General features: G+C 34.7%; 1 protein-coding gene across 3 annotated transcripts in view; it reads left to right on the forward strand.

The window, feature by feature from the left end:
* Window positions 1-16,966, forward strand: part of LOC100371591 (neural-cadherin-like) — a 41,661-nt gene extending 24,695 nt beyond the window's left edge. For all 3 annotated transcript variants that reach the window (XM_085501537.1, XM_006823394.3, XM_085501538.1), the window contains 14 exons: window positions 43-297; window positions 905-1,090; window positions 5,558-5,667; window positions 6,409-6,804; window positions 7,464-7,729; window positions 8,280-8,622; window positions 8,733-8,848; window positions 9,068-9,399; window positions 9,653-9,828; window positions 10,720-10,999; window positions 11,655-11,823; window positions 14,315-14,445; window positions 14,706-14,978; window positions 15,138-16,966. In XM_085501537.1, coding sequence (XP_085357663.1) covers window positions 43-297; window positions 905-1,090; window positions 5,558-5,667; window positions 6,409-6,804; window positions 7,464-7,729; window positions 8,280-8,622; window positions 8,733-8,848; window positions 9,068-9,399; window positions 9,653-9,828; window positions 10,720-10,999; window positions 11,655-11,823; window positions 14,315-14,445; window positions 14,706-14,978; window positions 15,138-15,388 — 3,284 coding nt within the window. In that variant the 3' untranslated portion in view covers window positions 15,389-16,966. The remainder of the gene's footprint in view (window positions 1-42; window positions 298-904; window positions 1,091-5,557; window positions 5,668-6,408; window positions 6,805-7,463; window positions 7,730-8,279; window positions 8,623-8,732; window positions 8,849-9,067; window positions 9,400-9,652; window positions 9,829-10,719; window positions 11,000-11,654; window positions 11,824-14,314; window positions 14,446-14,705; window positions 14,979-15,137) is intronic.
* The last annotated feature ends 1,783 nt before the right edge of the window (window positions 16,967-18,749 follow it).

The raw sequence follows: 18,749 nt of genomic DNA on the forward strand, positions 1-18,749 counted from the left end.
CTCTGTAATACATCTTCTAAATGTATCTGTTTATTCTTTCAGGTCCTTATTATGAAGCACACAACACAGCCACAACGACTATGACAATTGATTTGATTGATGTAAATGATAACCCTCCAGAATTTTTACTCAATTACCAACCAGTGGTCATGGAAAACACTCCTGCTCCTGAATTTGTGGTTCAGATCAGTGTTATTGATAGGGATAAACCAGAACAAGGTCCTTTCACATTCAGTGTGGATAACTCAAATGGTATCCTGGATTATTTCAGCTTCAATCCTGTTCAAAATACTGATGGTATGTCATGACAATAAACAATATTTTCCCAGCAGTTACAGCTATTTGTTTGTCTGTTATAGCAGTCTATTCGTAATTTTGGTCTCTAGAGGAGAGAAAAGAGGAAGACTTTGTTGATTCAAGTTGAATTTTTTTTGACATTGTCAATCTTGCTTTTTTAAACAATGATCTGTACCATTTAAGTTACCCAAATGGGATGAACTTGCTGACAAAAAAAATAATTATGTGCATTAGTCACACAACATTAAAAGTTTACATGTGCATTTTTAATAAACATTGAGGCTCATTAAGTATGAATTGTTTCATTAGTGAAGCCATGCCTTGTGGGCATGCCATATCCCATACATGTAAATAAATCATTTTTTGCGACTATCCATGTGTCAGCCCTTGCATAATGATTTCCCATAACTCTCATGCATTTGTTTTGATCCTATTAAGTTTGGCTGACTGGTGGCCAATTTAATCATTATTTGTTGAAATAATAATACTGTCTATTGACAATGACTTGTTTATAGAATGCTAGATGCAATATATCAATGATAGATGACATGCTTGTAAAGGTTGACAGATGTTTGATACAACAAATCCTGTGCTTTTTTAACCACAGATCAAGCTGATGTTTTCTCACGTGTGATGTTTGACCGTGAGGAGACGCCCTACTACTATATGGCAATTGTAATGGCTGACAATGGCGATTTAACTGGAACACAGACATTGACGATTAAAATAGGAGACGAGAATGACAACCCACCTGCAGCAGCCACAAAGGAAATATCACTTTATACATACAAAGGTAATTGTGTCGTCACCCAATATATTGTGGTATTCCAAGGTACCATTAAGGGCTTATCATTGATAAATAAAATAAACCGCTAAGGGCCTAAAATGAATCCTTGAAAATCAGACGTAATGTTACTCCATAAAGATTGTAAACTTTGTTTCATGTTTGACAAATAATCACGCAACCAAATTACAGCGGGCGCAAGATATTTACATACACCTAACTCCTGCACCCGGTAGATAATTACCGAGGGACTTTGCAACATCTCCAGACACTTTGCTAGACACTCCAATGACCGTTGTAGACGCAATAAAGTTACATACATGCTCACGTGACAGTTAATCAAAATACTGGATGCGTTATGCCTTTGAAGTTTGGCCACGAAGAACGAGGAGTAGTTGGACTATTCCATTGTTTTGTAGATACGAAAATCATTGCTATGTAATACAAACATTAAACTGAAAATAAATATTAATAAGAAATGATAAATCTAAATTCTTTTGACTGGTGGTTTAAGATGTTGTCAATGGATATTATATTAATAATGTTAGCGTTGTGAGTGTCCCGTTCAATGTCCTGCTTAAAGTGCCTGTGAAATAGTTGCTATTTTCACGCCTAAAATTATCCATTGAATTATTTTTTTAAGTGAAAAAATGTGTTTTAAACTCAATCTACGACAACTATATTTTTGTGTATTTTTGACTCCTGTGTGCGAAGCACAAAAGGGAGTCTTTGCAGCTACCCTGTATGTCTGTATGTCTGTATGTCACTTTTTTTGTTTCAGTTATCTCAAGAACCACTAATCAAATTTCGATGAAACTTGGTACATAGATGCTCTGGGATAATGCGGAGAATTGATTAGGTTTTGGGTAAAAACCCTTGAATATTAATTACCTAATTTGCATGATAATTAACTGATTTTAAGCTGTTCTAAGACTGTTCCACTGATATTTGAAGAACCACTCATTGGATTTTGATGAAACTTGGCGCATGGATGCTCTGAACTAATGCGCAGATTTGATTAGTTTGGGTAAAAACTCATGAATATCAATTACCTAATTTGCATAATGATTAATCAATTTTTGGCTTTTCCACTGTTATCTCAAGTACTAATCATAACATTTCAATAAAACTTGGTACATAGATGTCATATGACACTTCACAGACCTGATAGTTTTTAGGGTAATATCAGTACATATTAATTACCTAATTTGCATAATTAATTAATTTTCAGCTTTTGATATTTCAAGTAGGAATCATCACATTTCAATGAAACCTGGTACATAGTTACTTGAGGACTGCAGAGACCTAATTAGATTTTGGGTAAATATTTGTGCATATTAATCACCTTATTAGCATAATTAGTTAATTTTCAGCTTTTCACCTGATATCTCGTATCTCATCACATTTCAATGACACTTGTGACATAGACCTTCTCGGACTATGCAGAGACCTGATTAATTTTGGGATAAATAATTGTGCATATTAATTACTTAATTTGCATAATTAGTTAATTTTTTGCTGTTGCACTGGTGTCTAAAGAACCACTCATTGGATTTTAAAGAGTACGCATCTTCACATTTCAATGAACCTATAACTATACACTATATTAGTTTTTGGTAAATATTTATGCTTCTTAATCACCTAGTTAACATAATTAATTAATACTGGTATCTCAAATACTGATCGTCTCATTTGAGTAAAATTTGGTACATAAATGCTCTAGGACAATAGACAGCCTGATTAATTTTGGGTTAAAATCTGTTATATTAATTCACTAATTAGTATAATAATTAATAATGTTTTTGTTCTAATCACATTTCAATGAAACTTGGTACATAGATGTTACATTGTCCAGACCTTATTAGTTTTAAACTTAAATCTGTTCATATTAGTTACCTTATTTGTATAAGCTTTTCCATCAATATCTCAAGTTCAAGTAATTTAATTAATTTTTAACGTGTCTCCAATACTCTCAGCAAACAGGAGTTCTTTCTAAGCTTTCTTTGATAAAACGAGGCTCCTCATTAGCTTCTTATTTGCATACAAAAATTCCCCTTGTGACGTCAGAAGGGGAAGTCGCATGGCAGCTTGCATTGCCGATATGTGTAAATAAGGCAAATTTCTTCGCAGTTTTCTCGTCTCTGACTAAATTTTCACTTGTGTACTTGTTCGTCGAGGAGGAATGGACCATACTGAACACATAGTATCAATTTTTGTTGCATGGGGTTGAGTTAGATGCGAAATATGTTCGTTCTGGTGTAGCTGGTCACCGTGATCGTCAGCGGCGTACGTTTGTACATTGTTGCTGGACAAAATAGAATTTGACGTCGGAATTATCTCGTTATTTAGCAGGTTACTAGGCACGTCACTACACTGTTTTATTTCATCGAGCGTCTGAGTAAAACTTTCAAAATTAAAATAAAAGAACATATTTTGACATTCTAAACATTAGACTATAGTGATCACTATAAAATAATTTTAAAAAACTACAAATCAGTTATTAAATAAATGACAGCCGCGTGGAAATAAATTGAAATTTTGTTGAAATAGGTGAACGCATCGGGTCACGACGAGGGTAAGTGCGTTAAAAGCGGCGTTTAATTGGATAACAAAAATAACCGAGATCGACACACATACAGATAAATTCAGAGTGGATTCGAGTAAGCGTATTCCATGGCGTGATTGTCAAAATTATAACCTATTAAAACTTTATTTGGTGGAAACACATTGACCAAAGCCGGATTCTTATTTCAGAAATTATTACGCAGATCAAGCTGCAAGCATGGAGGTAAAAAAGAACAGAGGTGTAAATTCGACATTCAACACAAACCACCAAACAATTCAGAAACTTTTAGCCTTCGAAAATGAAAACAATTAGCAGTGTGTAAGGGCTGTGTAATTTCCTGATTGTCCGACGCTTCGTTTTCGTGTCACTGTCAAAATTATTGCTACTCTTTACTTAACAGGGACTAAATGGTCTCCATAAAACGATAATCAGGATCGCAAAAAAAGTAAACTCATTTAAAACACTTGCCGGACGTCTGTCTCTCTTCTGAAATCCGCCTCGGTGATCATGGTCCGGAATCTATTTCTTTCAAAAGTGTTGCACCAGGTTTATGTTGTCGGCGTTTCTCTTTAAACCTAAATTTTTTTTAATGGACGACGGCAGTTTTTCCAAAAAAAGAATCTGAGGCTAAGTGGCTTTCGTCCACTGATGTCGCACCTTCGGATCGATTAGAAACATGTGAATACTTACACTATAACTATACGTTTCACTGCAACTGCCCACAACACAACATCCAAAAACTCTCTCTCTCTCTCTCTCTCTCTCAAAAAAAAAAAACGCCGACTGAAAAATGTATATAGTTTAAAAGTATACTGAATGACCAGTGTTATTACGGCTCAGGGGTATGACTTCCTCTCACATTTTGGCATTTGGTGGTGCACTTTTGGCGAGAGTCGGGATTCCGGAAACAGTCGACCGTTTCAGAATAGGTGGGCGTGGCTACAACACGAGAAATATCCCAAATTTACTTGGATACGAGTAATCATTTTCAGCAAAAAACAATAACTGCCCATTTCAGTGGGATACAGATCTAAAATGGGAAACGTGAGGGTGGGCATTGCACAGGCACTTTAATGGCTGGTCCCATATCCCTGTTTGCCAGAACACTCATTGCCCAGTTAATCTTTACCTTGAATCTTCTAATTAGTTTCACCACATCGTCACTAAATACCAGTTTCAAATATCCTTCAGAAAAATTAGGCCGGTACTCCTCTCGGGACATATCCAACTGATCCGACTGAAATGCCGCACAATTTCTTGAACCGTTGCTCTCGTTAGTCCATCTTCCTCCGTCGACGATCATTCGCAAGCATAGAATAATCTCTATCTCACTGTCTTCGCTTAAACGCTTTGACATAATAGCAATAATTGTTCAAAATCAGAAACTGCATTCAAAACTAAACTCTTCTCGCGAGGATAATTCAGACAATTTCATTGTATGTTAGGGCCATTTTTGAATATTTGTATCAAATAGGTTTATTTTCGCGAATCAAAAATAGAATTTATTAAATGAATTCGCATATGTATGCATGAAATAATAAAGTGTCCGATATCAAAAATGAGTAAAACATGATTGTTTGATGAATGTTTGACTGGACGCTTACACGTTGTAATAGTTGAACCCATCTGAAACCCTGGTCAGTTGTTTTGATTAACTGTCACGTAGGCGTGTATATAACTTTATTGAGTCTACAACGGCTACTGGAGTGTCTAGGAAAGTGTCTGGGGATGTTGCAAAGTCCCTCGCTAATTACCTACCTGATGCAGGAGTTAGGTGTATGTAAATATCTTGCGCTCGCTGTAATAGATCTTTATTTTTTGGGTCCACAAATCTTGCAAAGAAAGAGCCCATGGAACCACTCTATACTAAAGTTTGTATATATTAAATCATTTTTGTCATGTTCTCATAGGACAAATACCAGAGAGTTATATTGGTGAGGTCTATGCTGAAGATGCAGATGAAGTAAAAGGGGACGACATCAAATATACCATGGTTGACAAAAAATCTCGTTATTTCATAGTAAGTATCCTTAACTATCACATGTACTTTATGGTGCATTTGACGATAAAATGTTTTTGTGTATAAAAGTCATTTACTCAAAAGTTTTTTCGGAGAAAACGTGCAAGAATAAGTGTTTTTTGAAAGTATCTCAATGTTAAATTGTCATTGTATAGCATTGTATGATTACAGTGTCTAAAATTGTCATTGTGTAGCATTGTATGATTAGTGTCTAAAATTGTCATTGTGTAGCATTGTATGATTAGTGTTTAAAATTGTCACACAAGTGTAAATACTATCATCTAGGAAATGATGTCAAACCATTTCAATTTCACGTGATATAATTGTGAACATGATCACTGTGTATGCACTGACACTGTTGCTTTGTCAGCTTCATTTTTGGCTAAAACTTAGGCTTTTGTTGGTTCACAATTGTAACGTTTAAAAACACATAACAGTGTACAAATCTCATTCAGAGTAAGGGCATACAACAACAACAACAAAACAATGTAGTTTGTTGAGCTTGTAGTAGCTGCCTTATTATACTGCAAAATTTTTAAAATGATAAAGTACATTACTAAATTACAAACATGCTCTAGATGCTGGAAATAATATTGCTATCTTAACCCTGACATTGGAACATGGCCTGAAGTTTATCTTGATGAATGTACGTTTTTCATAGAGCAACAAATAGAATACAAGTGATGAATTGCAAGATTATAACTTGTGATTATAAGTATATATTGATGTCTGAATCTACAGGTTGAATCTGATACTGGCCAAATAATAATTCTTGAGAACACCCCAGCTGGTGAATACGAGTTCAATGTTGAAGTGGATGAAGCTCCATGGAATCCAGTCACTTGTACTGTCAAAGTAAAAGTCAACGATGTTCCTGAGGAGGCAGTATTCAGCTCTGGCTCAGTCAGGTTCAAAATTACAGCTGAAGAGTTTATTTCGGGAAAGCCCAGTTTGATGGATGAGTTCAAGAATCTGTTGGTGACAATAGTTGGTGCCAAGTGGGAAAATATTGATGTGTTCAGTGTACAGAATGCTGCTGATGAGGAAGGCTCTTGTGATGTCCGTTGGTCTGCTCATGGATCACCTTACTATCGACCTGAGAAAATGAATACACAGATATTAATAAACAAAGATTTGGTATGTCATAATTTTTAGTTAATATATAAACACTAGATTTATTTTCTTGGTTTAAATTATCTGTATTGCCTATTTGCACTGAAAACATTTCTGACTGAACAATGACGTTTCCTCTGTATCACCATCGCCAAAATGTTCTGTTTTAAATATTTCAACCGTTTTCTATCACAATATGAACTGTACGTTCGAGACTACATCAATGCACAAATACAGCTGCAGACATTAAAGGAAAGTTATCAAGAGATGTCATTTTTTTTTTAAATATTTAAATTAGCAACAATTTAAATTAATCTTTCATTTATTGTGAAATAATCAAACATAGTCAGGCATGTTTTTCCATATTAAATTACTTTACAAAACCACAGTTGCATTTTTCTGTATATTCTTTAGTTTCTTTGGTTTGATCCAATAATAATTTTTTGGAGTACTTTAATTACACAACAAGCAGAAATTGCAAATTATAAGAAAACATTTTACGTTGCTTGATTGTTGTCCAATCGTTGCGTACTTGTCATTCTTGGTTTTGATTCGTAGTCTCTCGAAAATCACAAATAAAATGAGTCTTCACAGTATGTTAAAGAATTAGGCCACTGTATTAAAATCTACTTTGATAGTAAATATTTTTATGAAGATTTACCAAATAATTCAATTTCTTACAGATTGAGGCATCCCTTGGTATTGAAATTGGTATGGTACCCATTGATATGTGCTTAGATGAAGGAATTTGTGAGTCGTCGTGTACAAACTATTTCTCAGTATCTACTACACCAACAGTGGTAGATGCTGGTGCTGATACGTTTGCTGGTGTGACTACACGACTAGAAGCCAGATGTGTCTGTGGTGCTAAGATAGCCCCAAGAGGTCCATGTGCCTCTAATCCATGTTATAATGGTGGTACCTGTTATGACACTCCATCAGGATATTCGTAAGTATTGGCTTTTAAATCTTCATTTTGCATCTAGCTTTACTTATTATGATGCATGAGAAGTTTGTACTTTGATCTTGAATGGACTGATTTTGTGATCAATTAATCACATGTATTTACCATCAATGAATACATTTATTAAATTATTTAAAGATGAGATTTTAATCAAGAATTTTTCATGGGATTTTGATGACTATTGTTTTTATAATGGAATATTTGAACACCTACTTTTGTGAAATGCTACTTTATATAGTTTGAGTTGAAGTTAATTATTAAAGCATGCATAATTTTGATAAACTGAATTACCCATCTGTCAGCTGTATTTGTGTTAAAGTATATCATTATAAGGAGTGTATGCATTTCAACAATTAATTTTATTCTAAATTGTTTACCGGTAATTAAAAAATGACATTCTATTATTTACGTAGGCTACTATAATGAATCATATTATGTCATTGTCTTCATCACGTGTTGGTGCATTTCATCTCATCTTTAATTCTTTATAGTTAACCAACTTTATCTCACAACTTGTTTTTATTAAATTCAATAGATGTGAATGTAGTCCACAATTTGAAGGACCCAACTGTGAAGAAACTGCTATATCCATTTCTTCTGGTGGTTTTGCTTGGTTTGAAACTTTGGCACAATGTGAGCAAACCAGAACCAGTGTTGAATTTTTAACTGAACGACCTAATGGTGTTTTGTTGTACAATGGACCTATAATGAAAATGCCAGCAGATTACCCAGATGATTTTATGGCCATTGTTCTTGTCGATGGATTACCAAAACTTTACCTAAATTTAGGATCAGGAACTATGACATTGGAAATTCCAGGTTCCCCTAGATTGAATGACAAAAAGTGGCATTTATTGGAAGTTGTGAGAGCCAGTCAGGTGAGTGTACATGCCAAATTTCACTTTACATTTAGATCTCATTTCTTGATTCAAAGTCGCTTCTGTACTAGAAACTAGGATCTAAATATTTTGATGTGTATTTTATTCAGTATGTGGAGTTCATTGTTGATCACTGTCAGTCAGCTACTCGAAGTGAAGATGCCTCCTCTACTTCAAGTGATGAAGATAGCTGCAAGACAACTGGCAGAACACCTAACAACCACAAGTAAGTACTTTGCTAAAATAAGGAAAAAAAAGTTGTTTAATTTCATTCTTGTCAGATTGATTTGTCAATTGTCAGTCATGTTTTGTGTTCTTGAATTTTTCCTGTATGACTTTTGTAATAGAATTCAAAATAGAAGATTAAATTTGGCAATGTAGCCATTTTTTTCATTGTAAATGATGTTTTATTTCATTACTTAAAATAATTGTTCTTTTTTTTCAGATTTCTAAATGTCAACACACCCTTACAAGTGGGTGGTCTGGACAGAAGTTCTGACTTTAGTTATGATCACTTTGATTACTTTGATCTACCTGCACTTCGCAGTGTCTCGCCCGACTTTGATGGTTGTATTAAAAACATCATTCAGGATGGCAAAGTCTATGACCTGGCTACTCCAGCTAGGGAATCAAACTCTGGACCTGGTTGTATACATACTGATCAAAATTGTTTTATTGGGGATAAATATGTTTGTAGTTATGGTACCTGCATTGCTGAGGTGGATAGCTATTTCTGCATATGTGATCCTGGTTGGGGTGGCCTTAATTGCGATATTGGTGAGTGAACACAGTCACAATGTCAAATAATTAAGCACTTTTATCAACATAGTTTTGAAGACTTATTCATTTTATGAATTTGTTGTGATATGAGTGTCTGTTTTTATTGTAATAATTGCCCAAATGTGTGCATATAATCAGTACAGCTTTTGGTAGCAAGAATTCTTAATTCTCAGATTGTTGAATCGTGCACAAAGTTTCTTCATTGCTATTAAGCTAACAATACTCCTGCAATTTTTGTTTTATATTGCAGAGTTGCCTTCATTTGACTTTGGCCTCGACAGCTATGTGCATTATGACCTGAACCAAGAACTGGTTACTGATGCATTCACATCCAACTTTCATCTGATGATTGGTACAACCCAAGAAGAGACAGGATCTTTGTGGCACATTGAGAGCAAGGATGGTGTGGAGTACATAACTATTAGGGTAAGCATGCTTGACAGTCTGATGATGCATATTTTATAAAAGGTAATGTAAAACTAATCAGCTTTGGTAAAAATGAACGATAGGTATACTTTTTATTTCGGACTTTCATCTAAAATACTTGAGGAATTGACCTCTGAGCTGACAGCCATTTTCTTTTGTAATGAAATGCTGGTAAATCACATTTATAGTAAGAAGTGATCATTCTGCCAAACACTTCTACGAGAGTAACAAGTGTAGACTAAACAAATGGCAACTTGACACACCCCTGTTGGTTGTCTTTAACTAAGCAAAAATCCAGCACAGATATAAACTGCAGTGGTTAATCTTCCATGTTTATTTATTAATCACTGTCTTCCATTATCTTGATGAACTACTAATTATAATCTTGTCAATCGAAGTAGCTTAAAACACTTTAGGCCATTGTTGAACATGTATGTTGATTTTTGAACAGCGGTTTCATTCAAGTTCTGTTACTATTCTCATTGTGTTATTGTGTTAAAACTGACATGTAATGATGGACCAGTGCTAATAGAGCATTGTGTGCCAGTCTGCAACTTTTTTTGTGGTTGGAAATTCTGGGTGCATAAAGCAGCGACCACCAAGGGTAGATCTTAGCGTTGTGTGCAAAAATTAAATGATTTGATTTTCATTTTTTTTTTATTCAGTGTCGAAATGCTGTGAGAGGGGAATAGACCCTTACTTCATCAAAATCTCACATTCTTAAGCATGAAAACATCCCAAAACACTTATGATGCTATAACCTTACTTTATGCATAGCGCGAAATCTTGTAGTGAATAGAAAATGTTCTACATGTGATCTGTTGAACTTGAAGTGTTGTTTGTCTGTTTGGTGGTTATCTTTTACTTTACATAGCATGTTGTTAATTGCAGGTTGTGGATGGATATATCACTGTCCAATACAACTTGGGTGATCCAGGTAAGGAGTACTACCTAAATATGGACAACTATACTGTGAACGACGGCAACTATCATACTATCCAGTTGCAACGATATGGTAACTTCTTCCAATTGAAAGCTGATGGTGGAGGTGGTGCTAGAACAGTTGAAGCTACACAGGGAGTGTTTACACAGTTTGTACCTGATTCAACATCACTTGTCATTGGTGCTAAAATACTGACATCTGGTAGTTCTGTTACTGAGGATTATACAGGTTAGTGAAATAAAGATTGAAAAACTTATGGTTATCAACCCTTTTGTTACTTTAGGCAGTTCAAACCAAAATCTTTTGGCTTTAGTGTTTGTAAAATTAATAGGCGATTTGCTGTTCAACTGCAAGATCTTGGATATTGCGTGAAAGACGTCTGCCACAAAAATCGAACGATTTGAATTTCTTTTTTTCATAGCTCAAAGTCGAAAGGTCGATCTTTAAAATGGAAATATTGCATTTAGATATCCTTACTTCATCGAAACTGACAACCATCAAATGTCTACAGCACTTTCATGTTTGTCAAATTCTCCCCGATGTTTGATGATACTACAACACTATGACCATTGTTTGTCCTGTTTTTACGTTCGATTTCACACATAACAAACTCCCAACAAACTAGAGGTTGATTTGTGAAAATTACAATGAACAGGATTGCTACTTGTAGATGAAATTTGATTTGAACAATGGTGGCGCTATAACAGTTATACCGGTAGTTCATTTTCTATTGCCTTATGTGCTGAATAGGGTTGTTTTATAAGCTTGTTGCTTCCTTCATAGACCGATTTCATTAAAAGTTTAGTACCGGGGTATATCATTTTTTGGTTATTCATACTCCAAATACCTTATGTTGGCTAAGTGTTACATTGTTTTTTCACAGGTTGTGCAAAGGACGCCCGTATTAATAATAAATACATTGGATTTGATGACGAGATTGATGGAACTAAAGCAGAAGCATTTAATGTTGATGAGGGCTGTGATATCTGTTTATTGAACCCCTGTTTGCCTCCCTTATTGTGCATTGCTACACCAAGTTTCTATTACTGCAGGTATGTCATAACTCTACCCACCTTTGTTCTTCTGCCGCATCACAAAATATAAACCATTTCAATTTGCCGAGTAAGTAGGTTTCTACAACATGGAATCCCGGTGACTTTGGCTAAATTTTTTTCTTCAGATGTACAATCCTGAAAATTAAATGTTTTTCAGTAGTTACTCTCGCGTTATACCATTATGTTAATCTTAGAGGCATTGTTTTGTCTCAAATAATTAGCCAAATGGAATTTATTATGCTAAATATATGTGTGTGTAGCCAATAATAAAGTTGGCATTTGGATAGATGACTAAAGTTCAGCAGGATAGACGGATAGACTTGAAATTCCACACATTGTTTGCAACTTCATTTACCAATACTGTATGATGTAAAATAAAATTGAATGCCCATTATCAAAATAACCTGTTGCCTAAATTAAATACTGCTTGATTCAGTGTTTGATATTTGTAACAAGTTTACACAATGTTCATACAGAAGAACCACAAATCATTGATAGTCCTTACAATATCAGTAGAGAACATAATAGTATGACTTATAAGTGTAAGAAAAAAATCGACTGCGAATACTTATTTACATTTTGTCTATAAAATTTCGTGATCTATGTTGATTTATGTACTAGATCTGTATAAGCAAGAATAAGTCAGTACAAAAGTTTTCAATGCAAAAATATTTGAAGAATAAGTAGAACTATTTATTGTTCTTGTGTACTTTATGTGAGATTTCACAAATGTCCTGATGGTGTGAGATTGATATGTACCGGTACTGAAATGTTTTTTTTGTATGTGCACTTCCAATAGAATGATTATGCTAAAGTTTATTACTGACTTTGCATGGTAGCACATAGCATGTATGAAGTGTGCCTTTATTGGCATGTAAACAGAAACCTGTGCATTACAAGGCGCATTTTGTATTCAGCAGGATGCACTGGGAATGTGCATGACTTTGCCTGCAGCATTTCACTATAATTCAAATTTGGCATGAGAAACTAGTATTAGTAAAATAATATTTCCAATATCTGCTCTATTAGTAGCGCATATTTTAAATGTGCTTTTTGGTTTATATGTACTTGTATTGAAGATATGCTTCTAATAAAGCAGATATGGTAGTTGTAATTGTCTCTAAACATTAGCATAATTGCATTTTGAATGGTTCAGTTGATTTAGATCTCGTACATGTTGCTAGATGTTAGAATAATGCTGTAACAATGGTGTATTTATTTTGGGTGCATTCATTCATTGTGTGGAGATTTCACTTAGTTTAAAAGCTTCCCAGTCCAATAAATTTTGACGAAAAAAATTGTGATTTAAACTGTTCTTTGTTATGGCTTTCTGAATTTAATTTTGAAAGGCAAAATTTAACGATGTTTAACAATGCACAAAACCCAAAATAAATGCTAAAGTGTTTTGTACACCCTCCTTCCTGCATACTGAATTCTGAATAAGCCTGATTAAAACTGCACCAGATTAATGCACACCCTCCTTCCTGCATACTGAATAAGCCTGATTAAAACTGCACCAGATTAATGTACACCCTCCTTCCTGCATACTGAATTCTGAATAAGCCTGATTAAAACTGCACCAGATTAATGCACACCCTCCTTCCTGCATACTGAATAAGCCTGATTAAAACTGCACCAGATTAATGCACACCCTCCTTCCTGCATACTGAATAAGCCTGATTAAAACTGCACCAGATTAATGTACACCATCCTCAATCCCCAATAAATCATTCTTAGCACTTGTTTCTTTCTACCTTATTGCACCAGTCATGTTTTTTTTGTCTTGTGTTTCTGCAAATACTATTGCCTCTTTGTCCTATCTTTTTTCCCTCCCATACTCTATACATAGCTGTCCAGCTGGACTTTTCCGTGTGGGTAATTACTGTGTTGATGAGGATTTTGGCGTCACCTTTGTAACTCCAGGGTAACTATGGCACTCTTCACTTCATCTTAAATTCTTTCCATCCATCAACAAATAAATTTGTCTTTTACTTTTTATCTAACTTACACTCTAATAACTGTTAGTTGTATAACTGTTGCAGTCATGCACCAAAGTTTTTATTTCTTTAACAAAATGAATTCTCTGCAAGAATTGGGATACTGATACTTGAAATATTTATTGCATGGTACTTCCACAGAGCTTGCTCCAGATATAAAATAAAGCTAATCTCATAAAAACAAAACCAATTTGACTCGAAAGTATATAAAGGCAGCTGAAATCTCAGTTGTATGTATGTTAATAAATGCTAAGGTTATCATACTTGCAATACCTAGTTTGTTTCAATCACAGCTGTAAAGCACAAATCATGCACGTTCTAAATATATTGACACAGAGATTGTGTACACTCTCACATGACATGTGTTTACACACACACACTCTGCAGTGAATACTGATGGTGTAACCATTGCAACACTTATTGTGCAGCATTAACAGTTAAACATTTGTATTGTAAATAATGTAGTTTAACGCATTCTCAATTGATTTCAGCTGTCCCATTGGATTTATCTTGAAAAATGGAGATTGTGTAGAGGAGGGTGATACTGAATATGTGGTTGGAGCCGCACTTCTAAGTTTTGAAGCCCTCATTGCAATTCTCATCTGTATCTTTGTAATACTTAGTGAGTAAAACTTAATATTTTTTTTCCCATTGGAGTGCTGCATGTGACTTTTGTTGGTGATATATTTTATGCAGTTGCTGCCCCAGTAGTAAATGTCATTCTTAGATGATTCCAGTAAAGTTGCTTTTTGTACTGGGGTATTTGTTGGTGATAAGTATGTTGAAAAAACCATAAACTGTAATTTTGAGGCAGTTGGATATGAAAGTTACAAAATCTACTCAACTTTCCTTTTAACATTCATTTCTATCATATTTTTTCAGTTTTGATTTTGGCATTTGTTGTGTATAAGCGTCGACAAAATCAACAAAAGAACAAAGGATTGGTGTTTGATGTGGATCATGATGACGATCTGCAGGAAAACATTGTTGTATACGATGATGAAGGTGGTGGCGAAGAAGACTACGATGGCTATGACATCAACACTTTGCGCAAACCAATTGAGCCTGAAGTGGAGAGTCCGTTAACTGCTAAGAAGAGGCCACCACCAGTGGAAGAAACTCCACGTGGTCGTGCAGCTCCACCACCTGGAGGAGGTATGTACATTACAAATATTATATTGCATTGTGTTGCTGGTGATGGGGCTGCTTTGAGATTACCGGTACAAGTCATTTATTGAAGTATTATAGTGTGAAATCATATGTAAAGTCAATGAAAGCAACAGGCATATTTGAATAATTATTTTCTCTCTACAGAACTTCCAGACATTGGTGACTTCTTAGACAAGAGGCAAAACGATGCAGATGATGATCCCGAAGCTCCACCATATGATACTTTACGTATGTACAACTATGAAGGTGAAGGTTCCACTGCTGGCTCTCTCAGCTCGCTTAACACCAGTGGTTCGGGTGAATCTGAGCAGAATTTTGACTATCTAAAGGATTTTGGTGCACCGTTTAAGAAGCTTGCCGACATGTATGGTGAAGGGGAATCAGAGGATGACTGAAAATTGACTTTATTATTGGGTTGATGCTTACTTCTTTTTCTAATCAGACTTGTTTTCTGCAAGAGTATGAGTCTGTGCAAATAGAATCTTGATTGACAATGTCCAAGGCAATAATATTTTTTCTGTTGCCAATTCTGGTTTTATTAAAACAGAAACTTTAAAGATTTGAAAATTAATAGATCTGAAACGGTGCATGCTGTAAAATCAGTTACAAATCACTTTATAGAATAGAAGCTTTACATTAGCACAGAATTACTGCAATACTTCATTGCACAGTTTTTATCACTTGAATTATGAAGAACTGATAATATTTGAAATCGTCTTGTGTAAAAGAATAAAGATAAAAAAATCTTTGTATATTTTAGGAAATTTGAACTGAATGCTAAGTTAGGAACTTATTACTATTTTTATACTTACCTAAATTTCAACTGCAATGAAGCAGTAAATAAATTGTGCTCGTCCCCGTTAATAGAGGCTGATTTTTTATTTACTACAGTGATTATAATAAGCATTCCAGTTAAAAACAGCAACTGCCCAATCTTTTTTTAATGTTTTATTGTTTGTAGTTTGCAAGAGTACACTTTGTTTAATTTTGTTATTGTCACATTATATAATGCAGTGTTAGATAGACATGTTTAAAAGATTTAAAAAAAAAAGTGCTCACTGTAGTTGTGTAGATAATTTTTGGATTAAAATTAGCAGAAACAAATGAGTTTCTGTTTTTTCATGCTTCAGTTGAGGCCGCACCTGGTGGAGAGTTTTGGATTAAACCAAGATCACATACTTGTATTTTTATAATATGTAGTTCTTGCAATGAATTGAATGTTAGACAAGAATGGGATGCCATGCCATGTGAGGGACTATCTGCTATTTGTATTTCATTTAAAATTTTGCTAATGAAATGACAGCTTCGAAGTGAATGAGTGTGTTGACATGGTTACTGTAATAACATCCCTTGTATGTATTATCGGATAGCTGCAAAATTGAACGTTTTACTAATATTTTAAATAACTGAAAACCCTTCATACAACCCATTCTTAAAGTTCTCAATAACATGTGCAAGACCCATCTCGCAATTTAAATTAAAACGAATATCCATATCCACCGTGAATTGTTTTTATCCAAAATGCAATTTTGTACTTTGATACATAGTCCTAAACCATATGACCGACAATCATATAGTACATCAGTCTGTCTAACTGTACATGTAATTCCGACACTAGACACTGCTAATGGTTCATGTCGGTATACATGTATCCTGGTTAATTCAGTGGCTGCTCTGTTTGACATAATATGCTTGTGTAATATATTCATCCATGTATTCAATTTTTGTTTTTCATATTTTGTAAGGTTTTGATGTTTAATCATAGTAATGTCATTGTTTGATCACACAATCACTACATATTGAAGTTCTCTTCCTATAGCTTATGAAATCCACTTTGTGCATGCTGGAATGCAGACTTTTATTGAATAATTATTGAAGAGATTAGCTTCTTTATTTTAACTTCTGAGATGTACATCTTTATTTGGAGTTCTTTCTATACGGAGTTTAAATAAAACACTTTACTACTAAAAAAATTGTTATTCATCTGTGTATCTGGAAGGAATTTTTGAGGAACTATTGAGTTTGTGCTCAGTGGTGTAGTTTGCTCCTGAGGACACAATTGACATGGATCCTACAAAGTATGTCCTTGTGGGAAAAACTTGTCTAATCTTGAAAATTGGGGAGGGGGGGTACATGCTTTGATTTTCGGCTGGAGTGCTCTGCTGCCAGTTAAAAAAAATGGTCCATAAATGAGACACTGGAAAAATGTTGGCTCAAAAACGTTGCCTAAATGGCAGAGTATAAAATTGATGGTCAAAAAGATAGGTTTGAAAAATTATATTTCTTTCCTCTTCAATAAAAAAAAATTGTTTATTTTTTAAGCCCGCCTAGTTTTCATATGGGGATTGACGTACTTTGAATGGACGCTCTGACGCTCCACACATGCTTAGTCTGTAAACAAAATGTTCGCTTTTGACTTTTAAATTTATTTTCATAAAAACATGCAGTATCGTGGGCTCGGCTGTGCGATTTTTTTTTTTGCTTTACGTCACTTTGAAATAAAAAAAATAAGGAAACAAAGCAACCTTTAATATTGAACATTCCAAAATAAGCAAATCAAAGTTGATGTTTAAAATGGAATACACACTTAATTTAGTTTTATTGAACACAAACTTTTCATTTCTTTGATAAACAGATCATATGGTTTTCCCTGTTTACTGCGAGTACTCGCGTGGAAGGCGCGGATTGAATGTTTTCTGCAAATATCTAATAATTTAATCTTGAGCTTGAATTCCTTTTTTTTTTTTATAGTTCATAGTTCCACAATTAGGGACTGTGATAGTTCAAAAGAAAGGGATATGGCGTTACTTCATCACAATTTACCGTAATCAAATGTGTATAGCACATTATTAAACGTGAAACAGCCCTCAACATGTACATTCATGTTTGTTGAATCCCACGCAACATTTTAACGCCACTGAGACGTTATGACCTTCGTTTGTGTTTCCTGTAAAGCAAAAACGGAATAGCGAAGAAATAAAAAATAACAAAATAATAAAAAAGCCGTACTTGCAAATTTTACTATGTTGACCTTCATGATTATAAAGTAGCGTTCACGCACGGGCTGGGAGGTCAAATACCTTAGCCCGTGCTAAAGAAACTTGTGTAAACGTTTGGCACGGGCTAATAAATGCTAAGGACGGATTAAATTCGGCCAGTTTTAAGTCCCGGTCCAGATACTTAGCACGGGCTAACGCAGTGTGCGTGTGCATGTAGGCTTAGCTCGGCTAAGTGCACAAAACTCAATTTTATATAAAATGTTCATTTGGAAGATATACTATTACATTCATAACTATTCATTTCGGTGTGCATATCGTTGTCGAGAAATGTGTGCTACTTCCTGTAGAACTAACATGTATACCTCACTAATTACTGTACTGGGTAATTAAAATGACTTTTGTTTATGCAGTTTAGGCGTTTCTCAACCCGTACTAACCACTATTTCCTCCAGTGCGTGAACGCAAATGGGTACTAGTATATCAGATATGCGATATACACTGGTCACTATAAATAATTTAAATAGATGAATCGGAATCGGAAAATGCGACCACACTCCAGAATTTCAAACGGAAATTAAGCAAATCTGAGCCACCAACAGAAATAAAAGAAATACACTATACTCAACTGTACAGAGTGCCAGTAAATGCATTTAGGCCATGCCATAGACTGTGGCCATGCCAACCGTAGTTGCCTAGTGTGTATTGTATAATTGCGTCTCCAAACCGGCCAGGCAACGTCTCCTCGTTGCCTCGTGTA

The sequence above is a fragment of the Saccoglossus kowalevskii genome, chromosome 7, assembly GCF_978046115.1.
Source record: "Saccoglossus kowalevskii chromosome 7, keSacKowa6.1, whole genome shotgun sequence".
NCBI lineage: Eukaryota > Metazoa > Hemichordata > Enteropneusta > Harrimaniidae > Saccoglossus > Saccoglossus kowalevskii.